We start from the raw sequence: 20,052 nt of genomic DNA, 5'->3' as shown, positions 1-20,052 counted from the left end.
GTGACTTTATGTCGGCCCAATAAAAACTATTCTACAAAGTTGAATTCGGGATTTTCGTGGGTCTTCAACGTTTTCTGTATTTATAAATCTAGCAATCGTTCAATATTTATTTAAATGAAGAAAACTCATGGTCGTTTTACCGTAGTTAATCATGTTCGTTTAAATTAGATGATCTGTTAGTGTATATTTAATACCACCAATTGGCTGGTAGGCCTCAGGTAAGAACCATAGTCCTATATCAGTTTTTATGCTTTTGTAAACTCTTACCTGAGACGAGGTAGAACTTACTAGCGATTTAATTTAAATCTAAAGGGAAGCCTCTAATTATTGGGTTTTTCTAGTCAGGGTATAATTTGGAGAGCAGCACACTGCTGCTTAGGATTATTGAGTTTTGGTTGTGTGCCCTGTGATGTCTCGAATTGTTCGAAGCAAAAAGCTATCGTAGTAGATATTTTTATTTGTTGTTACAGAGTTAAGTTCTGTAACTTTTGAATGCGTGGTTTGAGTACGTGCATTCAAATAATTATTTCTTAGTATCGAAAATTATATAAACCAAAGTTTGAATAAATATTTTAGCACACTTTTATATTGTCAGATTATATATGTCGGTACGAGTATTGCCATTTCCTACAACTTCGTCATGTTTCATTTGTGAATTTGAGACACTTAATCTCACTTATATTCTTTCTACATCAGCTTCACTGATAATCAGCAACAAATACTCACATTCACATGGCTTCAACACAAGTACTCAAATATCCAGCAGCCAACTTACTCACACCAATAACTCTTAAATATACAATTGTACCGATATGACATTAGGAATAAAATTAATGGTAAGTGCCAGACACCCAGGCACATATTGATGGGGAATATGGTGTTTGTTTCTGCAGGCATGTTTCGGTGTTTGCCTGCTGTCCCTATGCTTGGATGGTTCTGCGGCGTATTTCGCAGTTTTGTCTGTGATACTGGTGTTGTTGGTGGCCACAAGAGATGGTACTTCAAGGTTGACTTGCAACAAAATTTACTTTACAGTTATTCGGTAGCAAAAGGTTTGCCATGTCTTACTCTGCTGTGTTGTAGGTTGAAAATATGTGGAAATGTGATTACAAGCTCTTAAAATTCCAAAAACGAAGTTATAAAAACGTGCGTAGGTTGGAATCCCTCTATTTCAATGACATTCAACTCGACGTGGTTATTGTTTTGACACATGTTATCACGTGAAATAAAAGGCCAATAAAAGGTTCAGTATAAAACATTCATATTAGCACGTATAAATGACAAACACTTCAGGTTCTACCAGAAAGCTTTTATCAAATATAGATGCTTGCTACTTTACAGTTCCGTTTCAGCTTTGTCTAATCATCTAGACGTAATCTGACCATCAGACCAATATTTCTCGCAAAATAGTGCAAACAACTTCTGCAGCATTCTTCAACCATCCCAGGTGATCAACAGGCTCCTCATGGTAATCAGAGGATAATATGCACTCCTTCGAGCTAAGGTTAAATATACATAATTAATCTAATTTTATAGGCTAGGCTTTGAGGTATCAGTGCTCAAAGTGACAGCATTACAATGATAATAATATAGAGGCGTAAGGATGATAGACATGATTTTATTAAATGCGTGAAGTATATTTGTGAAAATATTTCGACGAATGAGATTGCATGAAAGTGTAAACAGAAGCCATTGTGTTCAACTACATCCCATTTGAGCGGAGGAAGTTTCTGAGAGGAAGTTTTATGATGGCTGCGATTAACTGTTCGTTTTTGAGTTTTTAAAAGCTTGTAATCACATTTCTACATATTTTGTACCTACAACACGGCAGAGTAAGACATGGTAAACCATTTGATACCAAATAACTGTTATGTAAATTTTGTTGCAAGTCAATCTTTAACTCTGTTTACATGTTGTTTTAATTATCTTGCCTGCAATTAGAGTTTTTTATTGGGAATAAGTTGTAATTTTAGAATTTTTTCTCCAACAAACCAGAATAACTAACTTGCACCAAAAATGTAATGATTCTGCTACTACATAAAAATGTGAAACACTTTGTCGTGCAATGGTGTGCCCCTGTCACTAAAACCTCACTCATAATGGCAAAACCATCCATATTTCAAACAACTTGCATTTGCACTCAAGTTGATCATGAGCGGTAACAATAATACATGTATAATAACAATAGCAATAATATATATATAATAATAACAATAATACATATATAACAATAATACATGTATAATAATAACAATAGCAATAATATATAAAAAAAGCATAAAACATATAACCATAATACACATGACATTTTGAATGTTTCAAATTTTGGTTTTGGTTGAGAGTATGATTTTTCAATTGCGTTCATCAACTTATCTTAAAGGTTGACTTGCAACGAAATTCACATCATAGTTATTTGATATCAAAAGATTCACCATGTCTAACTCTGTTATGTTGTAAGTGCCAAATATGTGGAAATGTGATTACAAGCTCTTAAAAGCTCAAAAACGAAAAGCTGCCGTAGATTAGAATCTCTTTATTTCGATGATGTAATCACGAAATTTGGTTATCGTCTTGTCACGTATGTTCTCACGAGAATTGAAAGGCCAATACAAAGCTCAATATAAAACTTATCGTAGTACTAGTTTATGACAAACATTTCGGGTTTTACCGAAGACCCCGTATCAATTATAGATGCTCGCTACTTTACAGTTTTGTTTCGGCCTGGTCTAATTGGCAAGTCGTAATCTGATCATGTGACCCAATACTGCGCAAATAATTTTTGCAGCACTTTTCGATTACCACAGGTGACCAACAGGCTCGTCATGATTATCATACAATGATATGTACTCCTTCGAGGTAAAGTTAAAATGTTTAATGAATTTTTACGGGAAGTTATAGGATATCACTGCTAAAAGTGACAGCATTACGATAACGATAAAACTGACGCGTAAGAACAATAGACATGGTTTTATTGAGTGCGTGAAGTATATTTGCAAAAATATTTCGACGAATAAGATTGCATGGAAGTGTAAACAGAAACCATCTCTCACAACTACATCACATTTGAGCCGTTTTGAAAAGGGAATCCAAACTACGGCGGTCTCGTGGGGCTGCGATTTTATGTTCGTTTTTGAGCTTTTAAGAGCTTGTAATCACCTTTCCAGATATTTTGCACCTACAACACAACAGAGTAAGACAGTGAATCTTTTCATATCAAATAACTGTAATGTGAATTTTGTTGCAAGTCAACCTTTAACTCATTCGCACCCGACTAATTTCTAGGCGATTAGCCCCAGATACCGCTGATTTTTCTGGAAGTTGCCGTAATTCAAATTACAACTACAGGAGACAGACTTGAGATAATTTACTCATTCAAATTTCACAAGAACCAGCCAAGTCTCTTTCAAATTATATTATATTAATATAGACAACTCATATCTCTTTTATATAAATTCGTGCCTCAAAGAAGGTAGTTTCAGAAAATCTCCAATTTTGAAAACATTGTCATTTGCTGAAACAAAGTTAGATTTGCACCATAAAAGTTGCAAAATATACAAAGTTTGACTGAAATTACTTATTTATTACACACAATACATAGTTATGAGTATTATTGATACATATGCAGTTAGTCATGAACATGAAAATCATGAAACTCTAACTTTTCCTCACGAGTATCATCCTTCAAACAAAAGCATAGCAAATCTATATGCCATTATAACTCAAATAAAACGTCATGAAAATGTTTCAAATAATAAAAATATGTTCACCAACTGTGTTCTTGACTTTTCAGAATTCATAGACAGCTCTAAGAATCAATATGATCCTATCGAAACTGAAGGATAACGTTAGTCTGACTGCGGCTGCCAGCCTGAAGATTGCATTTTTTTTTAGCATAACGATTCAAATTGGCAAAATTAAAAGTTGATAAAAACTTAGAAACATTAAAAATAATGTTTTAATTTAATTTATGCAGTCTTTCAATGTCTTACCACTTCTGAATCTGCATATTTACTTCTGGAGTTGAAAAAAATTATCGCGAACGATAGAATTTCAAGTTAGCACGGTGATTTCTGGTTTTGGTAGATATTGAGATGGGTGTACTAATTTGGTTAGGGCCTATAATTTTTGCCAGGGACGTCATAGAGGCATAATTTAAAGTTTCTCTGATTGGCCAAAAATTTTTCTTTCTAACTAATCAGAAACTATTTTTGATAATTTGAAAATAACGGTGCAAGGAGTCGGTAGATTTCAGATGCGAGTTAACTCGCGTTGGGTGCTTAGCAACGTTATAAATAGGCAAGTTAACTCGCGCTTGGGTGCGAATGAGTTAAAGAATGCATTTATGTCAGAGCAAACTCTATAAAACTTTTTTATGGTCTTGCAACATTCACAATAACAACGTAGATGTTAATAATTGGTTTATAGTCTAAAACTAGAATAGAATTCAAAATTAATAGGGATAAAAGTAAGCTTACCAAAGAAATTACTTACAATAAAGCAATCAATCAAATCAATCGATCAAAAGCCGCAAGAAACCAGACTAAGAGACATTAGAACACCAGACCATTTTCTGTACTTAAAATTTTATGCAAGATCCCGAGCTAAAATTGATTACAAACATCATCTTCGATAAATCCATGTATTAGGCCTTATTTCTTTTTTACATGTCCCCTCCACATATCATGGTTCATAAACTTCAAGGGCATTAGTATGACAGCACAAGCCTCATGTGTCCGATTGCATCAATTAAATTTAGAATTTGTGAAGTGATATATTTATTTATGTTTATTATATAAATATATTACATATTTATATTTAGTGATATATTTATAAACATAGTCATGTATTAATACATTTATTTTAAATTACCAACCACATTATTAACTTAAAAAACATACAAAATAAATAATATGTGGATGAATATTACCTGTCAATTGGCTAGCGCATCGATGAGCAGTACTTGTTAAACAGGAAGTCACAGAGGTTAGCATGTGTTACTGTAAACAAACTCAATATCTAATACAGTGGCTGCATCAAGAGGAAGGAAACTGATGCATTTTGGGTGGACTGAAGCAGCTGTTTCCCAATGACTTAATAATTATTTCATTATGTTCATGTCTGGTGCGAGCTGGTTTTGTTTGAGATTTCCCTGTAACTGATGTGAAGGTCACCATTTTCAATTGGAACTTCTCACTAAAAAACTTCAGCAAAATTGTTTATGTATATATATGACTTCATTAGCATTTATTTTATTTTAAAATGAAAATGTTTTCCAAATTATGCCATACAAGAATGATATGACAAATTTGAATGATGAGACAAAAAGGGCAGCAGTTAGCCAATAAAATCTATTTATTTACTTTATTTACTAATCTGTTTACTTTTCTCAGTTAAGAGATAGAATATTAGAAGGACGATTATTAACAATGCAATTATATTTTCAAAATAGCTGTAAGAGGTTGTATACAACTGAGGTTGTGAGTTGAATGAGAAAGACCTTCAACTGTTAAGTGAAAAAACGAAAACATGTGAGGACACAAACCATGAAAGATCTGAATCATAAAAGTTACTGAAAGTAGTTGCTTGTCACTTTTTTGGTCCCGAAGATGTTTTTGTAGCCTATTTTTATTGTAGTCATTTTCACTTTGAGTATAACAGTTCAAATTATTATGCTTAGGATAGTTTTATAATCGTACTAACAATACCAATGGTAATAATGGTGATGGGAATTCCGACAAACTCAGCGTCTCACCAGAAATCTTTTTCATGATCAATGTATTTATCAACCCAAAGTGTCATTTAGTAGTGTGTAGTCATAGCAGTAGTTTATGTTATGAGTTGATGTATTCGTTGTTTTGTAGCCCAGCCTTGCCAATTAATATGCATATAAATTTAATGTTACGCTGTTTGTCTCAGCACTGCATCATCTGTTGATGTAGGTTTGCATGGAAGGCTCATGTCTTCAGCTCGCGTTGGAGGGAGAACGACTCTGCAAGTCTGGAGATTGTGTGAATGGAGTACAGTTTTTTGAGGCAGCTGTGAAATCTGGTAAGTCAGTTGTTTATTGAACTCGTTTCGTTTCCAATTTCAAAGAAGTAACTGATCTTTTACTACAATTTCTTTAATTTTCTCATTTTAATGTTTTATTCGATTTTATTAAAAATATAATGAAATTTAACTAAATTTGTTATCTTTAAAAAACCTCGGTTGGACGCTTCTTGCCTCACGTTTTCTATAACTTTTAGTCAACCTTTTAAAAAAGTTTTTGAAACTGATTTGAGGAGAAAGACCAATCAATGCTGTTCTCAAAAGCAAAATGCCGCATACGTGGCCATATAGTAGCCATCTTGAGCCGGCTCGTATGCTTGTATCGCAAAGGTTACTCGTATCTCAAAGTTGAAACTCGCTCAAAGTTTTTGCTCATATTTCCATTTTTTCATATGTTGGGGTCATACTCAAGGTCATACTCGATAAATGAGTCATATTGGTAGGTCGGTGTATGACTGTATTATTAATATGCTTAGAATATTGGGAAAATATTATAATATATGCTGATTACAGTTCACTTGTGTTAAATAAGTCTCACATCCGAATAACTTGTGTTAAATTTGTTTTTCGAACAAGTGGTTACTTTTAGTTCCAGACATTAATAATTATCCTCAGGTTGCAGCCTTCAGGAAGGTCAAACATAGGTCAAGTTCAGCTTCAGATTTGTTTTCTTTGGTCTGCCCTGTATAGGATGGTGCATTGGAAAGCTGCCTGCTATGCATTTGTTATTAATAACTATGGAATAGACCATACTGTAACCATATTTAGTAGATGATTTCCGATCTACGGCGTTTTCGTGATGGCTGCGATTAACTGTTCTTTTTTTAGCTTTTAAGAGCTTGTAATCACATTTCCACATATTTTGCACCTACAACACAGCAGAGTAAGACATGGTGAACATTTTCATACCAAACAACTGTAATGTGAATTTGGTTGCAAGTCCATCTTTAACATTTAGTTTTTTATATAATTTAAGTACTTACATAGTCTCTACATGTGTATCATCCGTACTTACATCTATACAAGTCAGCTGTTAAAAATTGGAAATACGAACTATTCACTTTATTAGGTTTCCATAATTTTCATTGTTTTCTACGAGCTCAGAGATTCATTTACAAAGGAATTGGAGTATTCTAAGTACTTTCACAGCTGATGGATTGTTGTTAACACTGTCTAGGATCAGGGCACCTGCTTATACATGACGAGGTGTCAGTGTGCTCAATAAAGTTTTACAAGAGCCTCAGATAAAACTATCTAATGTTTTGCCCATGGTGTGAAACCTTTTAGTGGATCGTTATATTGCGCATTATAATACACAGTTCATGAGAAGATTACTCCTGATTAAAATATCTTGTAAGTTTGGTCAGATGTCTTTTTAGCTGTGAGAATGCCTTGAGTCGGCCTATGGCATTTATTGCTGAATAAAAGGGGTGCAAATACCGAAAGATCGCTGAGAAATTTATCTAGTAAGTTTCCATAGAGCGATATTATAATGCCACACTCCCATATGGCGCTGCAATGCAATCATGAAAACAGCCGTGTCACTCTCGTTCTGTCATGGTTCAGTGTCACTGTTTGGAAACAAAATACCTGGGCAATTCTCTTTCTTTGTGCCAAGAAAGCGGCCTTATCAACAAACAGTGTCACACTTGTGTGCGCGCATAGGTCTTGTTTTCTTGTTGCTTCATAAGCAGACATATGCCTATGGAAACATGATCTGCTTGCCACCGTAGCACTTGGTTGCTGGCACACCGAAGTGTCTCTACACTAGTGCTGGACACGAGTACTTCTTCGTCGACGAGTTTTGACTTGCCACCTTCCGTTCGAGTATCGGGTAGCTGGTAGTGCTGGGCACGAGTACTTTTTGGCCAACGAGGTTTTCAGGTATCAGGTTTGTTGATACGGGTTTTATGTCTAAAATTTCAAAACATCAGACATATCTTAAAGTTTAACATGCAGTTATAATTATATTCAATTTATTTATTATTTTGTACTATTTTCTACCGACCGATATTCGTGCTCGCAGCATTAACAGACGGGTTGTTAAACTCTGCGCTTAGAGCGCAGAGTGCAATAGGCCGAGTTTTTGTCCACACTATTCTACGGATTCGTGTACCAAAATTCAAACTCGTAAGTCAAAACTCGAACCTGCAAGATTAAAATGCTCAAAATTTCAATTACCCGAGACACGAGAGAAGATAAACCTGCGAGTTTGTTGAGTTTTATTACCCGTACCCAGCACTACTCTACACTATCACTCCATGGTAACTATTACCCGTACCCAGCACTACTCTACGCTATCACTCCATGGAAACTATTACCCGTACCCAGCACTACTCTACACTATCACTCCATGGAAACTTATAACAATTTAAGTTCATGTCTTCTTTACTCTACTGATATTAGATTAGGACCTCTTTTAATAGTTGCCAGACTCCTCCATACAGTTTATAGCCTGTGTATAGCTTTGGCTCTTATAATTATAGGTACAGATGACCTTAAGGTGCTATCAGCGATATATAGCCAGCTCGGTAATGCCTATTTCTACCTCCAACAATATGACAAAGCCTTTGACTACCACAAACATGACCTCAATCTCACAAGGTCAGTGCTGGCTAAATTTTGTTGTCGAATCGGCCTGAAGTCTTCTCGATCAAAGGTATCTGGATAAACTTGAATAGAGGAGAAATGTTCGCTAACTATGAGATTATCCGATCACAGCGTTCAGATTACAGATAGTTTTCACATAATGATGATGTTATGTTGCTCTAAATATGTGGTCATTAAACAAATTTGTCGTCTGACAAACCTCTTATGTATAGGCAAATTACACTGTCATGTATGTACGCTGTGCTTCCCCATTACTTGTACTACGCTTTCTCTACTTTTTGCTGTTTTTTAATCCGAAAGGGTTCAGAGATTATTTCACTCCAACTTATGAAAGAGGTAAAATCTGGAGGCATTTGACGCCATTTTGTTTCGCCTAATTTATAAAACTGCAAAGACATTAGCTAGTTCGCTGCGCCTATTAGAATTTGCTTCACATTCTAATTGGCGTGTCCAGTAGCATTATTCAATATCTTGGAAACTTTCACTGCTGATGGATCTGAATCGATAATATTTGGCTTTCCTCAGTCGAGGTAAAAACATTTCAGCATTACTATCAGGCATTAGTCAATAGTTAGTGCAACTAGTTGACAAGTTTTGTTTTGAGAGATAAATATATCTAATGCATATTTGAATCATTGAAGCGGTAGGGTACGAATTCATCAGCAGCGGGCAACTCCAAACCCATTTGAAGCTGAGAACCCAATGATTATAAGTGTCAGCTTTTAACAAGAAAATTACATTTCAACTTTTTCTTTTGCGTGTGCACTAAACTAATATTAGGCTACCGAAGAGTAGATTGCGGTAGATGTATTATTCTTTGTTTATTTCCTTGGTATTTCTCATTTCATCATGTATTTGTATGTACCATTTAGTACTTTATATGGTGCTTCAGCTACTGCGGATAATAACCGAACACCCAATACCTTTGGGCATACAAGCAATGTCATGGCCAGCGTACATGGGAAATATCTATACATTTATGCATATTTTTTGCTAATTTTCAGGATTCTTAACATGGCGTCATAACTCAGAGTTATCGTTAAGCATTCATCATATCCCTAAGTGAGGACTGCCTCTATATATAGACAATGTTTCATAGGGTTGTTGCATATTGTCTCTTGCAGTCGATTGTTTTGACAATGACTCTAATGGCTTTATTGCTGAATTTCGTATAGCTTTGTTTCCTCCTTCTCTATATGCATATTATATTGTACGCATTATTATATTATACCATGCCTATCACATATATAGCGCGTATTACAGACAGTATACCATGGCTATCACATATAGCATACATATCATATATATATTACAGACAGTATACCATGGCTATCACATATAACATACATGTCGAATATACAGACAGTATACCATGGCTATCACATATATCATACATATCATATATATTACAGACAGTATACCATGGCTATCACATTTAGCATACATATCGTATATATTACAGACAGTATATCATGGCTATTACATTTAGCATACATATCGTATATATTACAGACAGTATACCATGGCTATCACATTTAGCATACATATCGTATATATTACAGACAGTATACCATGGCTATCACATTTAGCATACATATCGTATATATTACAGACATTATACCATGGCTATCACATTTAGCATACATATCGTATATATTACAGACAGTATATCATGGCTATTACATTTAGCATGCATATCGTATATATTACAGACAGTATATCATGGCTATTACATTTATCATACATATCGTATATATTACAGACAGTATATCATGGCTATTACATTTAGCATGCATATCGTATATATTACAGACAGTATATCATGGCTATTACATTTATCATACATATCGTATATATTACAGACAGTATATCATGGCTATTACATTTATCATACATATCGTATATATTACAGACAGTATATCATGGCTATTACATTTATCATACATATCGTATATATTACAGACAGTATATTACATTTGTCGTCTTCTACATTGACCTTTTGTGTATAGCCTACTATGTTTTGATCGATAGCATTTTTTATGCTGTTGACCTGCCAACACAAAACCTATTATTCATAGGCTGAAATGATGTCAAACTCTCTGATCCATTTAATATGTTTTAAAGCAACTGCGTGTTCAATATAGCGGTGAAGTTGAAGACAGGAAACAGTTGTGCTAGGTATACCATGGTCTACTTGATATTATCATTAGTCATTGTATTATCGACGAGCAATTCAGGACAACTCTGTCTTGCGTGTGAAATCAATGCTCAAAAGGTTTACAATGAGAAAACTTTCTGTCCTGTACTTGAGAGTTCATCTGGTTTGAGCAGTTCATGTCAAGTATTGACGTTTATCAACTCGCGCCGCTGTTCGCTGAGGCTGAGTGGCTGTCGTTATTACCGTCATCGTTCTTGCTTGGTGAGGTCGTACGCCGAGGTTACTCTGCGACATCATTTTTTCTTTTTATTGGTTGCCTCAGTAATCGGTAAGCTTTCATACTTTTGATAATTGGCGAGTGGAACCAGCGTTTTTATTTGCAGTCTTTAGTCGACAATCACAATCATCTTGCGGAAAATCTTTGTGCGGAATTCTTACTAATTTTTGGCAAAGTTCATTTGTATAACATTATACAGTCAAACATGGATAACTCGGCCACGGATAGCTCGAAAACATGGTTAATTCGAACAGTTTCTTTGGTCCGTTCCCACGTAATGATAAATTGCTATAGATAACTTGAACTCAACACTGTTAATTCGAACTGTTTTTTTTGCCCAACGGCTACCGAAACGGTTGTTTTCGCTTTAGAAAATAACTTTATTCAAAGCCATAGAGGTAAACCTCATATTTTCGTAATTCATAAGCGTTGTTATTACCACCATCGGCAAAATAATTTTGTCAACGACTTTTCTAAAGGTTTGGTCAAATTTGATTTATACTGCTATACGATTAATAGCACGGGCTAGCCGGGTCACGCGCGCAAGGATATTCGCCACGCGCATACAAAACAAAAACAGCATGTTGTTTTGTATGTGCGTGGCGAAAATCCTTGAGTGCGTGACCCGGCTAGCCCGTGACGAATAGTTTTCCGACGTTGATTCCGTGTTGAATCAACGTCGGAATGTTGAATGTTTAAAACGTCTTAAAATTGTTTTTATTAAACGTATACATTGTCTTAGCTAAAAAAAACTATTCATCGTTTGACCTAAACACAGAATACGTGTGTACATTCAATAAGTATCCATTCAAAAAACGTGAGCGATATACAATGTACCGTTAAACCTCGTAAAACTTTTAATTGAACTGCCTCGGAGTGTTGCTCTTAACGAATCCCAGGTAAAGTAAGGGATTTTTCTTTGGTAACTTTTTCTTGAAGTTGCATAAACTTCAAGAAAAGTCGGCAAAATTGATCGTGGGTAAAACGCTCAAAAGAAAAAGATGTCTTTTCTTTTGAGCATTTCAACAACGATCAAGTTTTGCCAATGTCAATCTAAAAAAACGTCCTGGCAATAACATCACCTCAAACAACAAACCAATCTCAAGTGATAGAAAAATCTCTATACATTTTCATAAAAACGTTTTAAACTTTACATTAGAAGCATTTAATTTGAAACAAGCCATTTGTGCTTTTGCTTTATATTATAGTTTGCATATGTACATGTATCTACTAATAAATAAGTAAATACATGGACTTGTGACAGTGCTCTGATAACTTGAACGCTCTGATAATTCGAACACTTTTGCTCGGTCCCGTGAAGTTCGAGTTATCAATGTTTGACTGTATTAGCATTTATAATCATTAAAAAAATCTTGTTTATTCCATGCAAAAGAAACAAGTGGACAAACAGATATTAAGAATCATAAAGTGAGTTGAACAAAAGTGTTTTGAAAGTTGATAATCTAATAGTATTGTAGAGTCGGGATAGTGAATGGTAGGTTGTATTAATAGGAAGTTCAAAAACTGAAACATACGGTGGTGGATGTAGTATGTTGGTGTCACGGATTATAAAATGTTTGTCATATGTGTGGAAAGATAAATACAAATATTCTGGGCATAATTTTTGCCGGATTTTGAAACCTCATTTGCCATGACCTCTTTGATGACCTCATGACCTCTTTGCCAGCAAATGACCTTTAACCTTTGGTCGGTTTGGAAAATAGATTTGTGTAAGTTCAGCTATAAAGTTCAGCTGCTGTTTTATTGGGATCAAAAAATAAAGGAGAATACAACTCTTCATAAATTCTTGTGATATATCCTCATCTAGCTTACCGAAAGGCTGTTTAAATTTTCTAAAAACATTTTTTGCTAAACATTTGTGTGGCCGCTCTGTTTTTACACTCAGTATAAAGATAATGTATGTACTGATTTCTATTTTTAATTTAAATAATATTACATATAATTATATTATAACAGTATAAGTTGTATTATAGCAGATGTGAGTACAGCTGGTTAAATCTGAAGTACACATTTGAAAGACATAAAATTATTGTAATTGCAGGTAAAAAGAGTTTTGAGCTTTAGATTGTTGTAATGATTATAATTACAGGGGAGAAAAGTATTGCATAATCGCATGCAATTATCCTTGCATAATTGCATGGATAATCGCATGCAATTATCCCTGCATAATTGCATGGATTCTGTCTTGTGATAAGTCAAACGTTTTTGCCATCAAATTCTGTATGTCATTTTTTGTGGAACTCATTAATGTGCTAACCTTCTTGTCCTTGAGTTTCCCTTGATTAAAAGCTCACACTGGTGGCCAAAGTTTACAAGTGGAACTCAACTCCACTTTTTATGTCTTTGGCTGTCATTCATACTTTGTGTAAAACTGCTAATAGCTCTACTTCACTAACTTGCACGAGGTTTGCTTGTTATTTTTTATATGGCAGTTGAATGCAAGAAATATAAGCTCTTGTCAAACGGAAGCATGTAGGTCACTGATACTGAACAGTGGGTTCACAAGCTTTCTGATGTGCCAATTCATGGATGATTTGCATGAGCAAAAGAGATTAGATTTGACAATAAGTCAAAAAAGTCGATTGAAATCAAAAAATCGATAAAAATAAGTCTGATTTAAAAGAAACATTTTTCCCCAATCTTGTTGACTGCACTGGTTGCTTATACAAACATGTTTGGATGCCAGCAGTGGTAACATCACTAACAATAACGCGCTGGTGTTTGTTGGAGTTGTTTTCTCATGAGTTTTGTTTCATAGGACGACTCTATTAAAAACGAGGACGTTTGTTTGCGTTTTGAAAAATTATTAGCGTGTCGTAGATAGGCCTAGTGGAACCTCGGTGCTCGACCAAAGTTGGTTTGGATTTAATGTTTGAGCAATTGTTGGTTTGAAAACTGAAACCCATTTCACTATAAGAAGTGCTGTTAAGTATTTTAAACTGTTGCATTTTCACCTCTGTAAAAATACCTGAGGTATTATCAAGGGCCAAAGCAACACAAAAGGTAGAAAAATAGCACACAAAAACTCATAAAAACTGTGTATGTTTTACTCCGCTAACAGTTGGAGTCAAATAGAGGCTTACCATATGTTCGAAGAGGGCTGAGGAGTGCGTTCAGCTCGACTCAGCTGTTTCCATTCTTGGCATTCTCCGGCTCAACTCCGCTAAATTTATTAAAATTATTAAATGCATTTTCTATTTGAATTCTTTGTTTGAGCACCTAATATTTGGAGTACAACGGAGGTCGAGCACCGAGGTTCTTTGGGAATGTTTTCACATGGCTCCGTGTTTTGCTGAATAACTCTGTTAGCATTGTTGTTTGTTTTAAAATATTATTACGTTATATACATGGCTTTTTCACCGGTACTGTAGTTGGTAGTTGATTGTCATGCAGGAATATGACAGTTGCTTTTATTCACAGGTCGATGGGGGACAGTCAGGGTGAGGCCAAGGCTTCTGGTAACCTAGGAAACACACTCAAAGTGCTCGGTAACTATGACGAGGCCATCGTTTGCTGCCAAAGACATCTTGATCTCGCTGAGCATATGAATGACAAGGTGATGCCTCTATGTTGTCTATTCTATGGGCATCTTATTGTGTATATCTATACATCGACATGCACACACTTAGACTGTACATTTTACTATTAATATCTCAACGTGTAAGCTTACTGTGTACATATGTTCGCGTACATATGGCTCCGTGTTTAATTGAATGACTCTGTTCGCATTGTTTTTTGTTTTGAAAAATTATTTGCTCTGCTATATGCATTACTACAGTGATTTCTCACCATAGATGTGGTACATATGCACAAATGTACACTGATATTTTCAGACCCGAGCACTTGCAGTCTATATGTACATACACATCTTGAAGTATTGACACATGTTGTGTGTGCGCTTCGATCTCTTGAGATGTGAACAGTCTTGTGGTTTTAGGTAGTTTAAGGAGGACAATGATCAATAAATGGGGGTATTCTTCCCCTTGTAACCCTTGAGTAGTTTTGTTATGAAAAAATATATTTTTTGATTGGAACAGATATTTTGAAAACATTTCGCCTTCTAGTAATGTAATACAGGAGCAGCAACAAGGGCCTCTTCAAAGTAAATATGTTATTTAGGAATCGTCTTCTTTCCTATGCATAGTTCAGTACGTGTTGTTTACTTAGACCTTGGTTTTATTCTGCAGGTTAGCATTGCCAGAGCTAGGTATAATCTGGGAAATGTTTATCACACCAAAGCTAAGCACATGGGCAGTTTGGGTAAGTATAGATCCAACCCTCTCGTTTATATAGCCTTAAATCTTTTTCATTGATCACTGAGTAGGTCCCCTCTATGTACTCTCCGTCTAAAGTCATATTGATGGCATTCATTGTGTTTTCTAAGATCAAGCAGACTAAAAGCTATAAAACTACAAGCTATAAAACTACAAGCTATAAAACTACAAGCTATAAAATTACAAGCTATAAAACTACAAGCTATAAACATTTCATGTACGTACAAAAACTCATACATAGTTAAACTGTGTTGGTTTACATGAATGCGTATGCTTGCTATGTATGCCATCGGCAGCTGTAATATCTTGTCCACTTGAACTTCATCGAGCCGTGTAATAGGAAATGGACATGATGCTCAGAAGGCTAATGACCATCACGCCTTTGTCTGGCAGTAAATTAGCTAGTCAGTAACCAGCGGGGTGTATAAGTCCTCATTACTCGGTGCACATTGTACTGAAGACGTTGACACGGCTATTCCGGCAAAAAGTGCACTTCGGATGTTCAATGTATTCACTATTTTTATTGATACCTGCGTTGGTGGTGTGTTAGTCAAGGCGATATTTAAAGAAATATTAGAGCTGTTCGATGTCTACCCGCACTATGCATTCAATTTCAGAGTTGTTTTCTCCTGTAAACTGAATGAAACCGAATCTTCAATTCTTACTTCGGTTTACTCATATTATTTTACGGCATTATGAACCGCATCGAACCGAGATTTGTATATTTATTAATAAATAGTAAACTAATATTTGCAAAAAAACGTTTAAGTAATGGTGAAAATTTTAATTACATTAATATTAATTAACCAATACAATTTGAAAAATTTTATCCTCTTTAAAATTTAATGAATCAACATCAAATTGATTACGTAATTTAAAAACAATTGAATAAATATAAATAAAAAATTACAATATACTCAGGACAAATACAATCAATGAAGATTAATACCATAATAAGATATTACAAATATAAGTCTCTTAACTACAAAACATCACATGAGTTTATTTGGCAAGAGTCAAGACTATCGCTACAATTTGGATGAAAAAATAACTCAAAACTCATTTGCTGACCGATCGATGCTCTCGCGAAAATTTGCTTAGGAAACTGCTGCGTGGGCATGCGCAAACACTGAATCGAATCGTGATGTAAAATTCGGTTCATAGGCAGTTGTCTTCTTCTGAATCGATGAACCGAGAGAGAACAACTATCGAAAAATCGAATGCACTTGAATCGTTATCCAGCACTAAGAAATATTTTTGTTCGTCATAAAAAGAGTTGTTGCTGTTTTTAAGAACTGTTAAATGAACAAAGATTGCACTTGGGCCAACATAGTGAGACTCAAGCAATGCAAAACTGTTCCAAATGTGCCTCACATATTGTTGTCAAGTAGGTTGTTGTAATTGAGAGTTATCCTTCCCTTTTATTTCCCAGACGTTCTTTAAAATCATTACCAAATGGAACTGCACTGCGTCATTGCAGTGTGGTTTGCAGTTATCTTTGCAGTGCAATACAACTTTCCAATGCAAGCAGACATTTACCGCTACTGCAAATTGTTATTCTACTGCGCATTTACTTCCATGACCCATTACCTGAAATCCAGCAACTTATGCATACTGCGAAGGCCAGTTCTTCAAAAAACTTGAAATTGCATGTGAACTGTAGCTACCCATTAGTATGAAGTTGATATTGTGGATCAACTGACACTGCTGGCTTTCCAAGCATCTGCACTGTCAGATGCTGTGTTCTTTTGTCTTAGATATTTATGCAAACAAGCTTGCATTATGACAGTGTTATGTAATGCACATTTTCTTTTTTTCATTAGTAATCCTATTTTTATAATTCGTATTTTGAAAGGCGTATTGTTTTATTGTATTATTTTTGAGCGGCTGAATTTTTATTATAAGATAAACTATTTTATGTGTTTCGTTGAGAAACATCCTTGCTGATGATCAACTAGGCAATAATGGTAGTAAATATAGGGAGTAAATATGAAGCACACGAATACGCTAGCGTTCATTGCTGACATCAGTTCATCGTTGACATCAGTTCATCGCAGACATCAGTTCATCGCTGACATCAGTTCATCGTTGGCATCAGTTCATTGCATACCATTTAATATCTAGTACAGTCGACTTACCATGTAATATCTAGTACAGTCGACTTACCATGTAATACCTATCACAGTCGATTTACCATTTAATAACTAGTACAGTCGACTTACCATTTAATATCTAGTACAGTTGACTTACCATTTAATATCTAGTACAGTCGACTTACCATTTAATAACTAGTACAGTCGACTTACCATTTAATATCTAGTACAGTCAACTTACCATTTAATATCTAGTACAGTCGACTTACCATTTAATATCTGGTACAGCCGACATACCATTTAATATCTAGTACAGTCGACTTACCATTTAATAACTAGTACAGTCGACTTGCCATTTAATAACTAGTACAGTCGACTTACCATTTAATATCTAGTAAAGTCGACTAACCATTTAATATCTAGTACAGTCGACTTACCATTTAATATCTAGTACAGTTGACTTACCATTTAATAACTAGTACAGTTGACTTACCATTTAATATCTAGTACAGTCGACTTACCATTTAATATCTAGTACAGTCGACTTACCATTTAATATCTAGTACAGTCGACTTACCATTTAATATCTATCACAGTCGACTTACCATTTAACATCTAGTACAGTCGACTTACTATTTAATATCTAGTACAGTCGACTTACCATTTAATATCTAGTACAGTCGACTTACCATTTAATATCTAGTACAGTCGACTTACCATTTAATATCTAGTACAGTCGACTTACCATTTAATAACTAGTACAGTTGACTTACCTTTTAATATCTAGTACAGTCGACATACCATTTAATATCTAGTACAGTCGACTTACCATTTTCCTTTGTGCCGTCGTTTCTACACTTTACTATTAAAGGTGAACTTGAACAAAAATTTATTCTAATTTATCAGAAATTATTGGTATTTTTCTATCATTTCCGATTATTTTTGATGTTTGAGATTATCTGACTTCCGAAGTGTTTCAAGTTTAAAATGGACAAAGGGAGCGGGCTTAAAATGCTCAGAAGAAAAATACACAGGAAATGATGTCACTAGTTGATATCAGTTATTGCAGTCGAGTTACAGCATTAGACATCTTTATTCTGTCGGTCTCTTTGCAACTATAGATGTTATAAATTGTACTTTCCCTAAATATGAGTGTTTTAACCACAATCAAGTTTTTTGAATTTTAACTTTGAAGCATCTTAGTAATCAGATCACCTCCAACATGAAAAACTATCGCTAATTATAGACAAATACCGATCATTTCTGAAAAAACACTACTTGAATTCTGTGTAAGTTCATCTTGAAGTCACACTCGGAGTTATCCTTCCTTAGTCAAAACTTATTGACTATCTCAGGTTCACACGATCCTGGTGAGTTCCCAGAACCAGTTAAGGATGCATTGCTCAAGGCTCTCGATCATTATATGACCAACCTTGACCTCGTCCAAGAGCTGGGTGACAGGGCGGCTGAGGGAAGGGCCGCTGGCAATCTCGGAAACACCTTTTATCTTCTCGGAAACTTCACTGAGGCTATAAACTTTCATAAACAGGTGAGAATAACTCTATTGCTGCTGCTAGTTTTATTATTATATATATTTTGATTTTACAAACTTGTTACATCTATTGATAACTTCATGGCTGTTCTTTGATGTATGATAATTTTTGTTTATAAAGCTTTTTGTAGATGTAGATGTGTGCATGTATAACTGTTTATTGGTACTGTTAATCATTGCTAATCATAATCTGAAATGGTGCTGTTAATCATTGCTAATCATAATCTGAAATGGTGCTGTTAGTTCCATAAGAAAGAATAAAAATAAAACAGCAGGAATCTGGAATCGAGTTTCAAATGGCAATTTCAGAATGGCAAGCGTTTCAAAAGTTGATAATCTAATAGTATTGCGGAAGAGTCGAGGTAGTGAATCGAAGGTTGTAGTAACAGAGGTTTCATAAACTGGAAAATGCGATGGTGGATGTAGTGTGTTGATGTCGCAAAATAGAAAATGATGTTTTTCACATAAATACAAATATTCTGGGCATAATGTATGCATTATTTAGAAACCTTTAAACACAAATACAAAAGTGAGCAAGCAAGGTGGGATAAGGCAAAATGTTCAAAGATTTCAAGGTGGGATTGGTGTGGTAAGTTCAATGGTAAGTGTGAGTGTGGTAAATTAGGGTAAGTGTGGTAAGTTGGAATACCTGATCCTACACACGTCGCAGTCTAGATTTCTGTAAGAAGAATACCAGAAAATATCTAAAGTACGGAAATATCTAAAATGTTATTTTATGGATGAAGTACGAAGTTGTTAGGTCTTCATACAAAACTTCACATGCCATTTAATTATCTCTTATCTATTCACATCTAACCTGACACAAGAATGTTACAAAGGTCACTGTTACAGAAAATGATATGATAACTCCGTACGTACAACATTTTCAGGCAACTTCAAATATGTATATATTTCAAGATCATTATATTATACAGTCAAACATGGATAACTCGAACTTCACGGGACCGAGCGAGAGTGTTCGAATTATCAGAGCGTTCAAGTTATCAGAGCACTGTCAC

General features: G+C 34.9%; 1 protein-coding gene across 1 annotated transcript in view; it reads left to right on the top strand.

The window, feature by feature from the left end:
* The first annotated feature begins 51 nt into the window (after positions 1 to 51).
* LOC137398483 (G-protein-signaling modulator 2-like) overlaps positions 52 to 20,052 on the top strand; it is a 74,257-nt gene continuing 54,256 nt past the window's right edge. Inside the window, exons 1-6 of the mRNA XM_068084601.1 lie at positions 52 to 218; positions 5,940 to 6,048; positions 8,535 to 8,652; positions 14,535 to 14,670; positions 15,302 to 15,374; positions 18,837 to 19,030. Of these exons, the coding sequence (XP_067940702.1) occupies positions 5,946 to 6,048; positions 8,535 to 8,652; positions 14,535 to 14,670; positions 15,302 to 15,374; positions 18,837 to 19,030 (624 nt within the window). The 5' untranslated portion in view covers positions 52 to 218; positions 5,940 to 5,945. The remainder of the gene's footprint in view (positions 219 to 5,939; positions 6,049 to 8,534; positions 8,653 to 14,534; positions 14,671 to 15,301; positions 15,375 to 18,836; positions 19,031 to 20,052) is intronic.

This window comes from Watersipora subatra, chromosome 6 (genome assembly GCF_963576615.1).
Source record: "Watersipora subatra chromosome 6, tzWatSuba1.1, whole genome shotgun sequence".
Taxonomy (NCBI): Eukaryota; Metazoa; Bryozoa; class Gymnolaemata; order Cheilostomatida; family Watersiporidae; genus Watersipora; species Watersipora subatra.
This window is presented reverse-complemented; position numbering and strand designations above follow the sequence as displayed.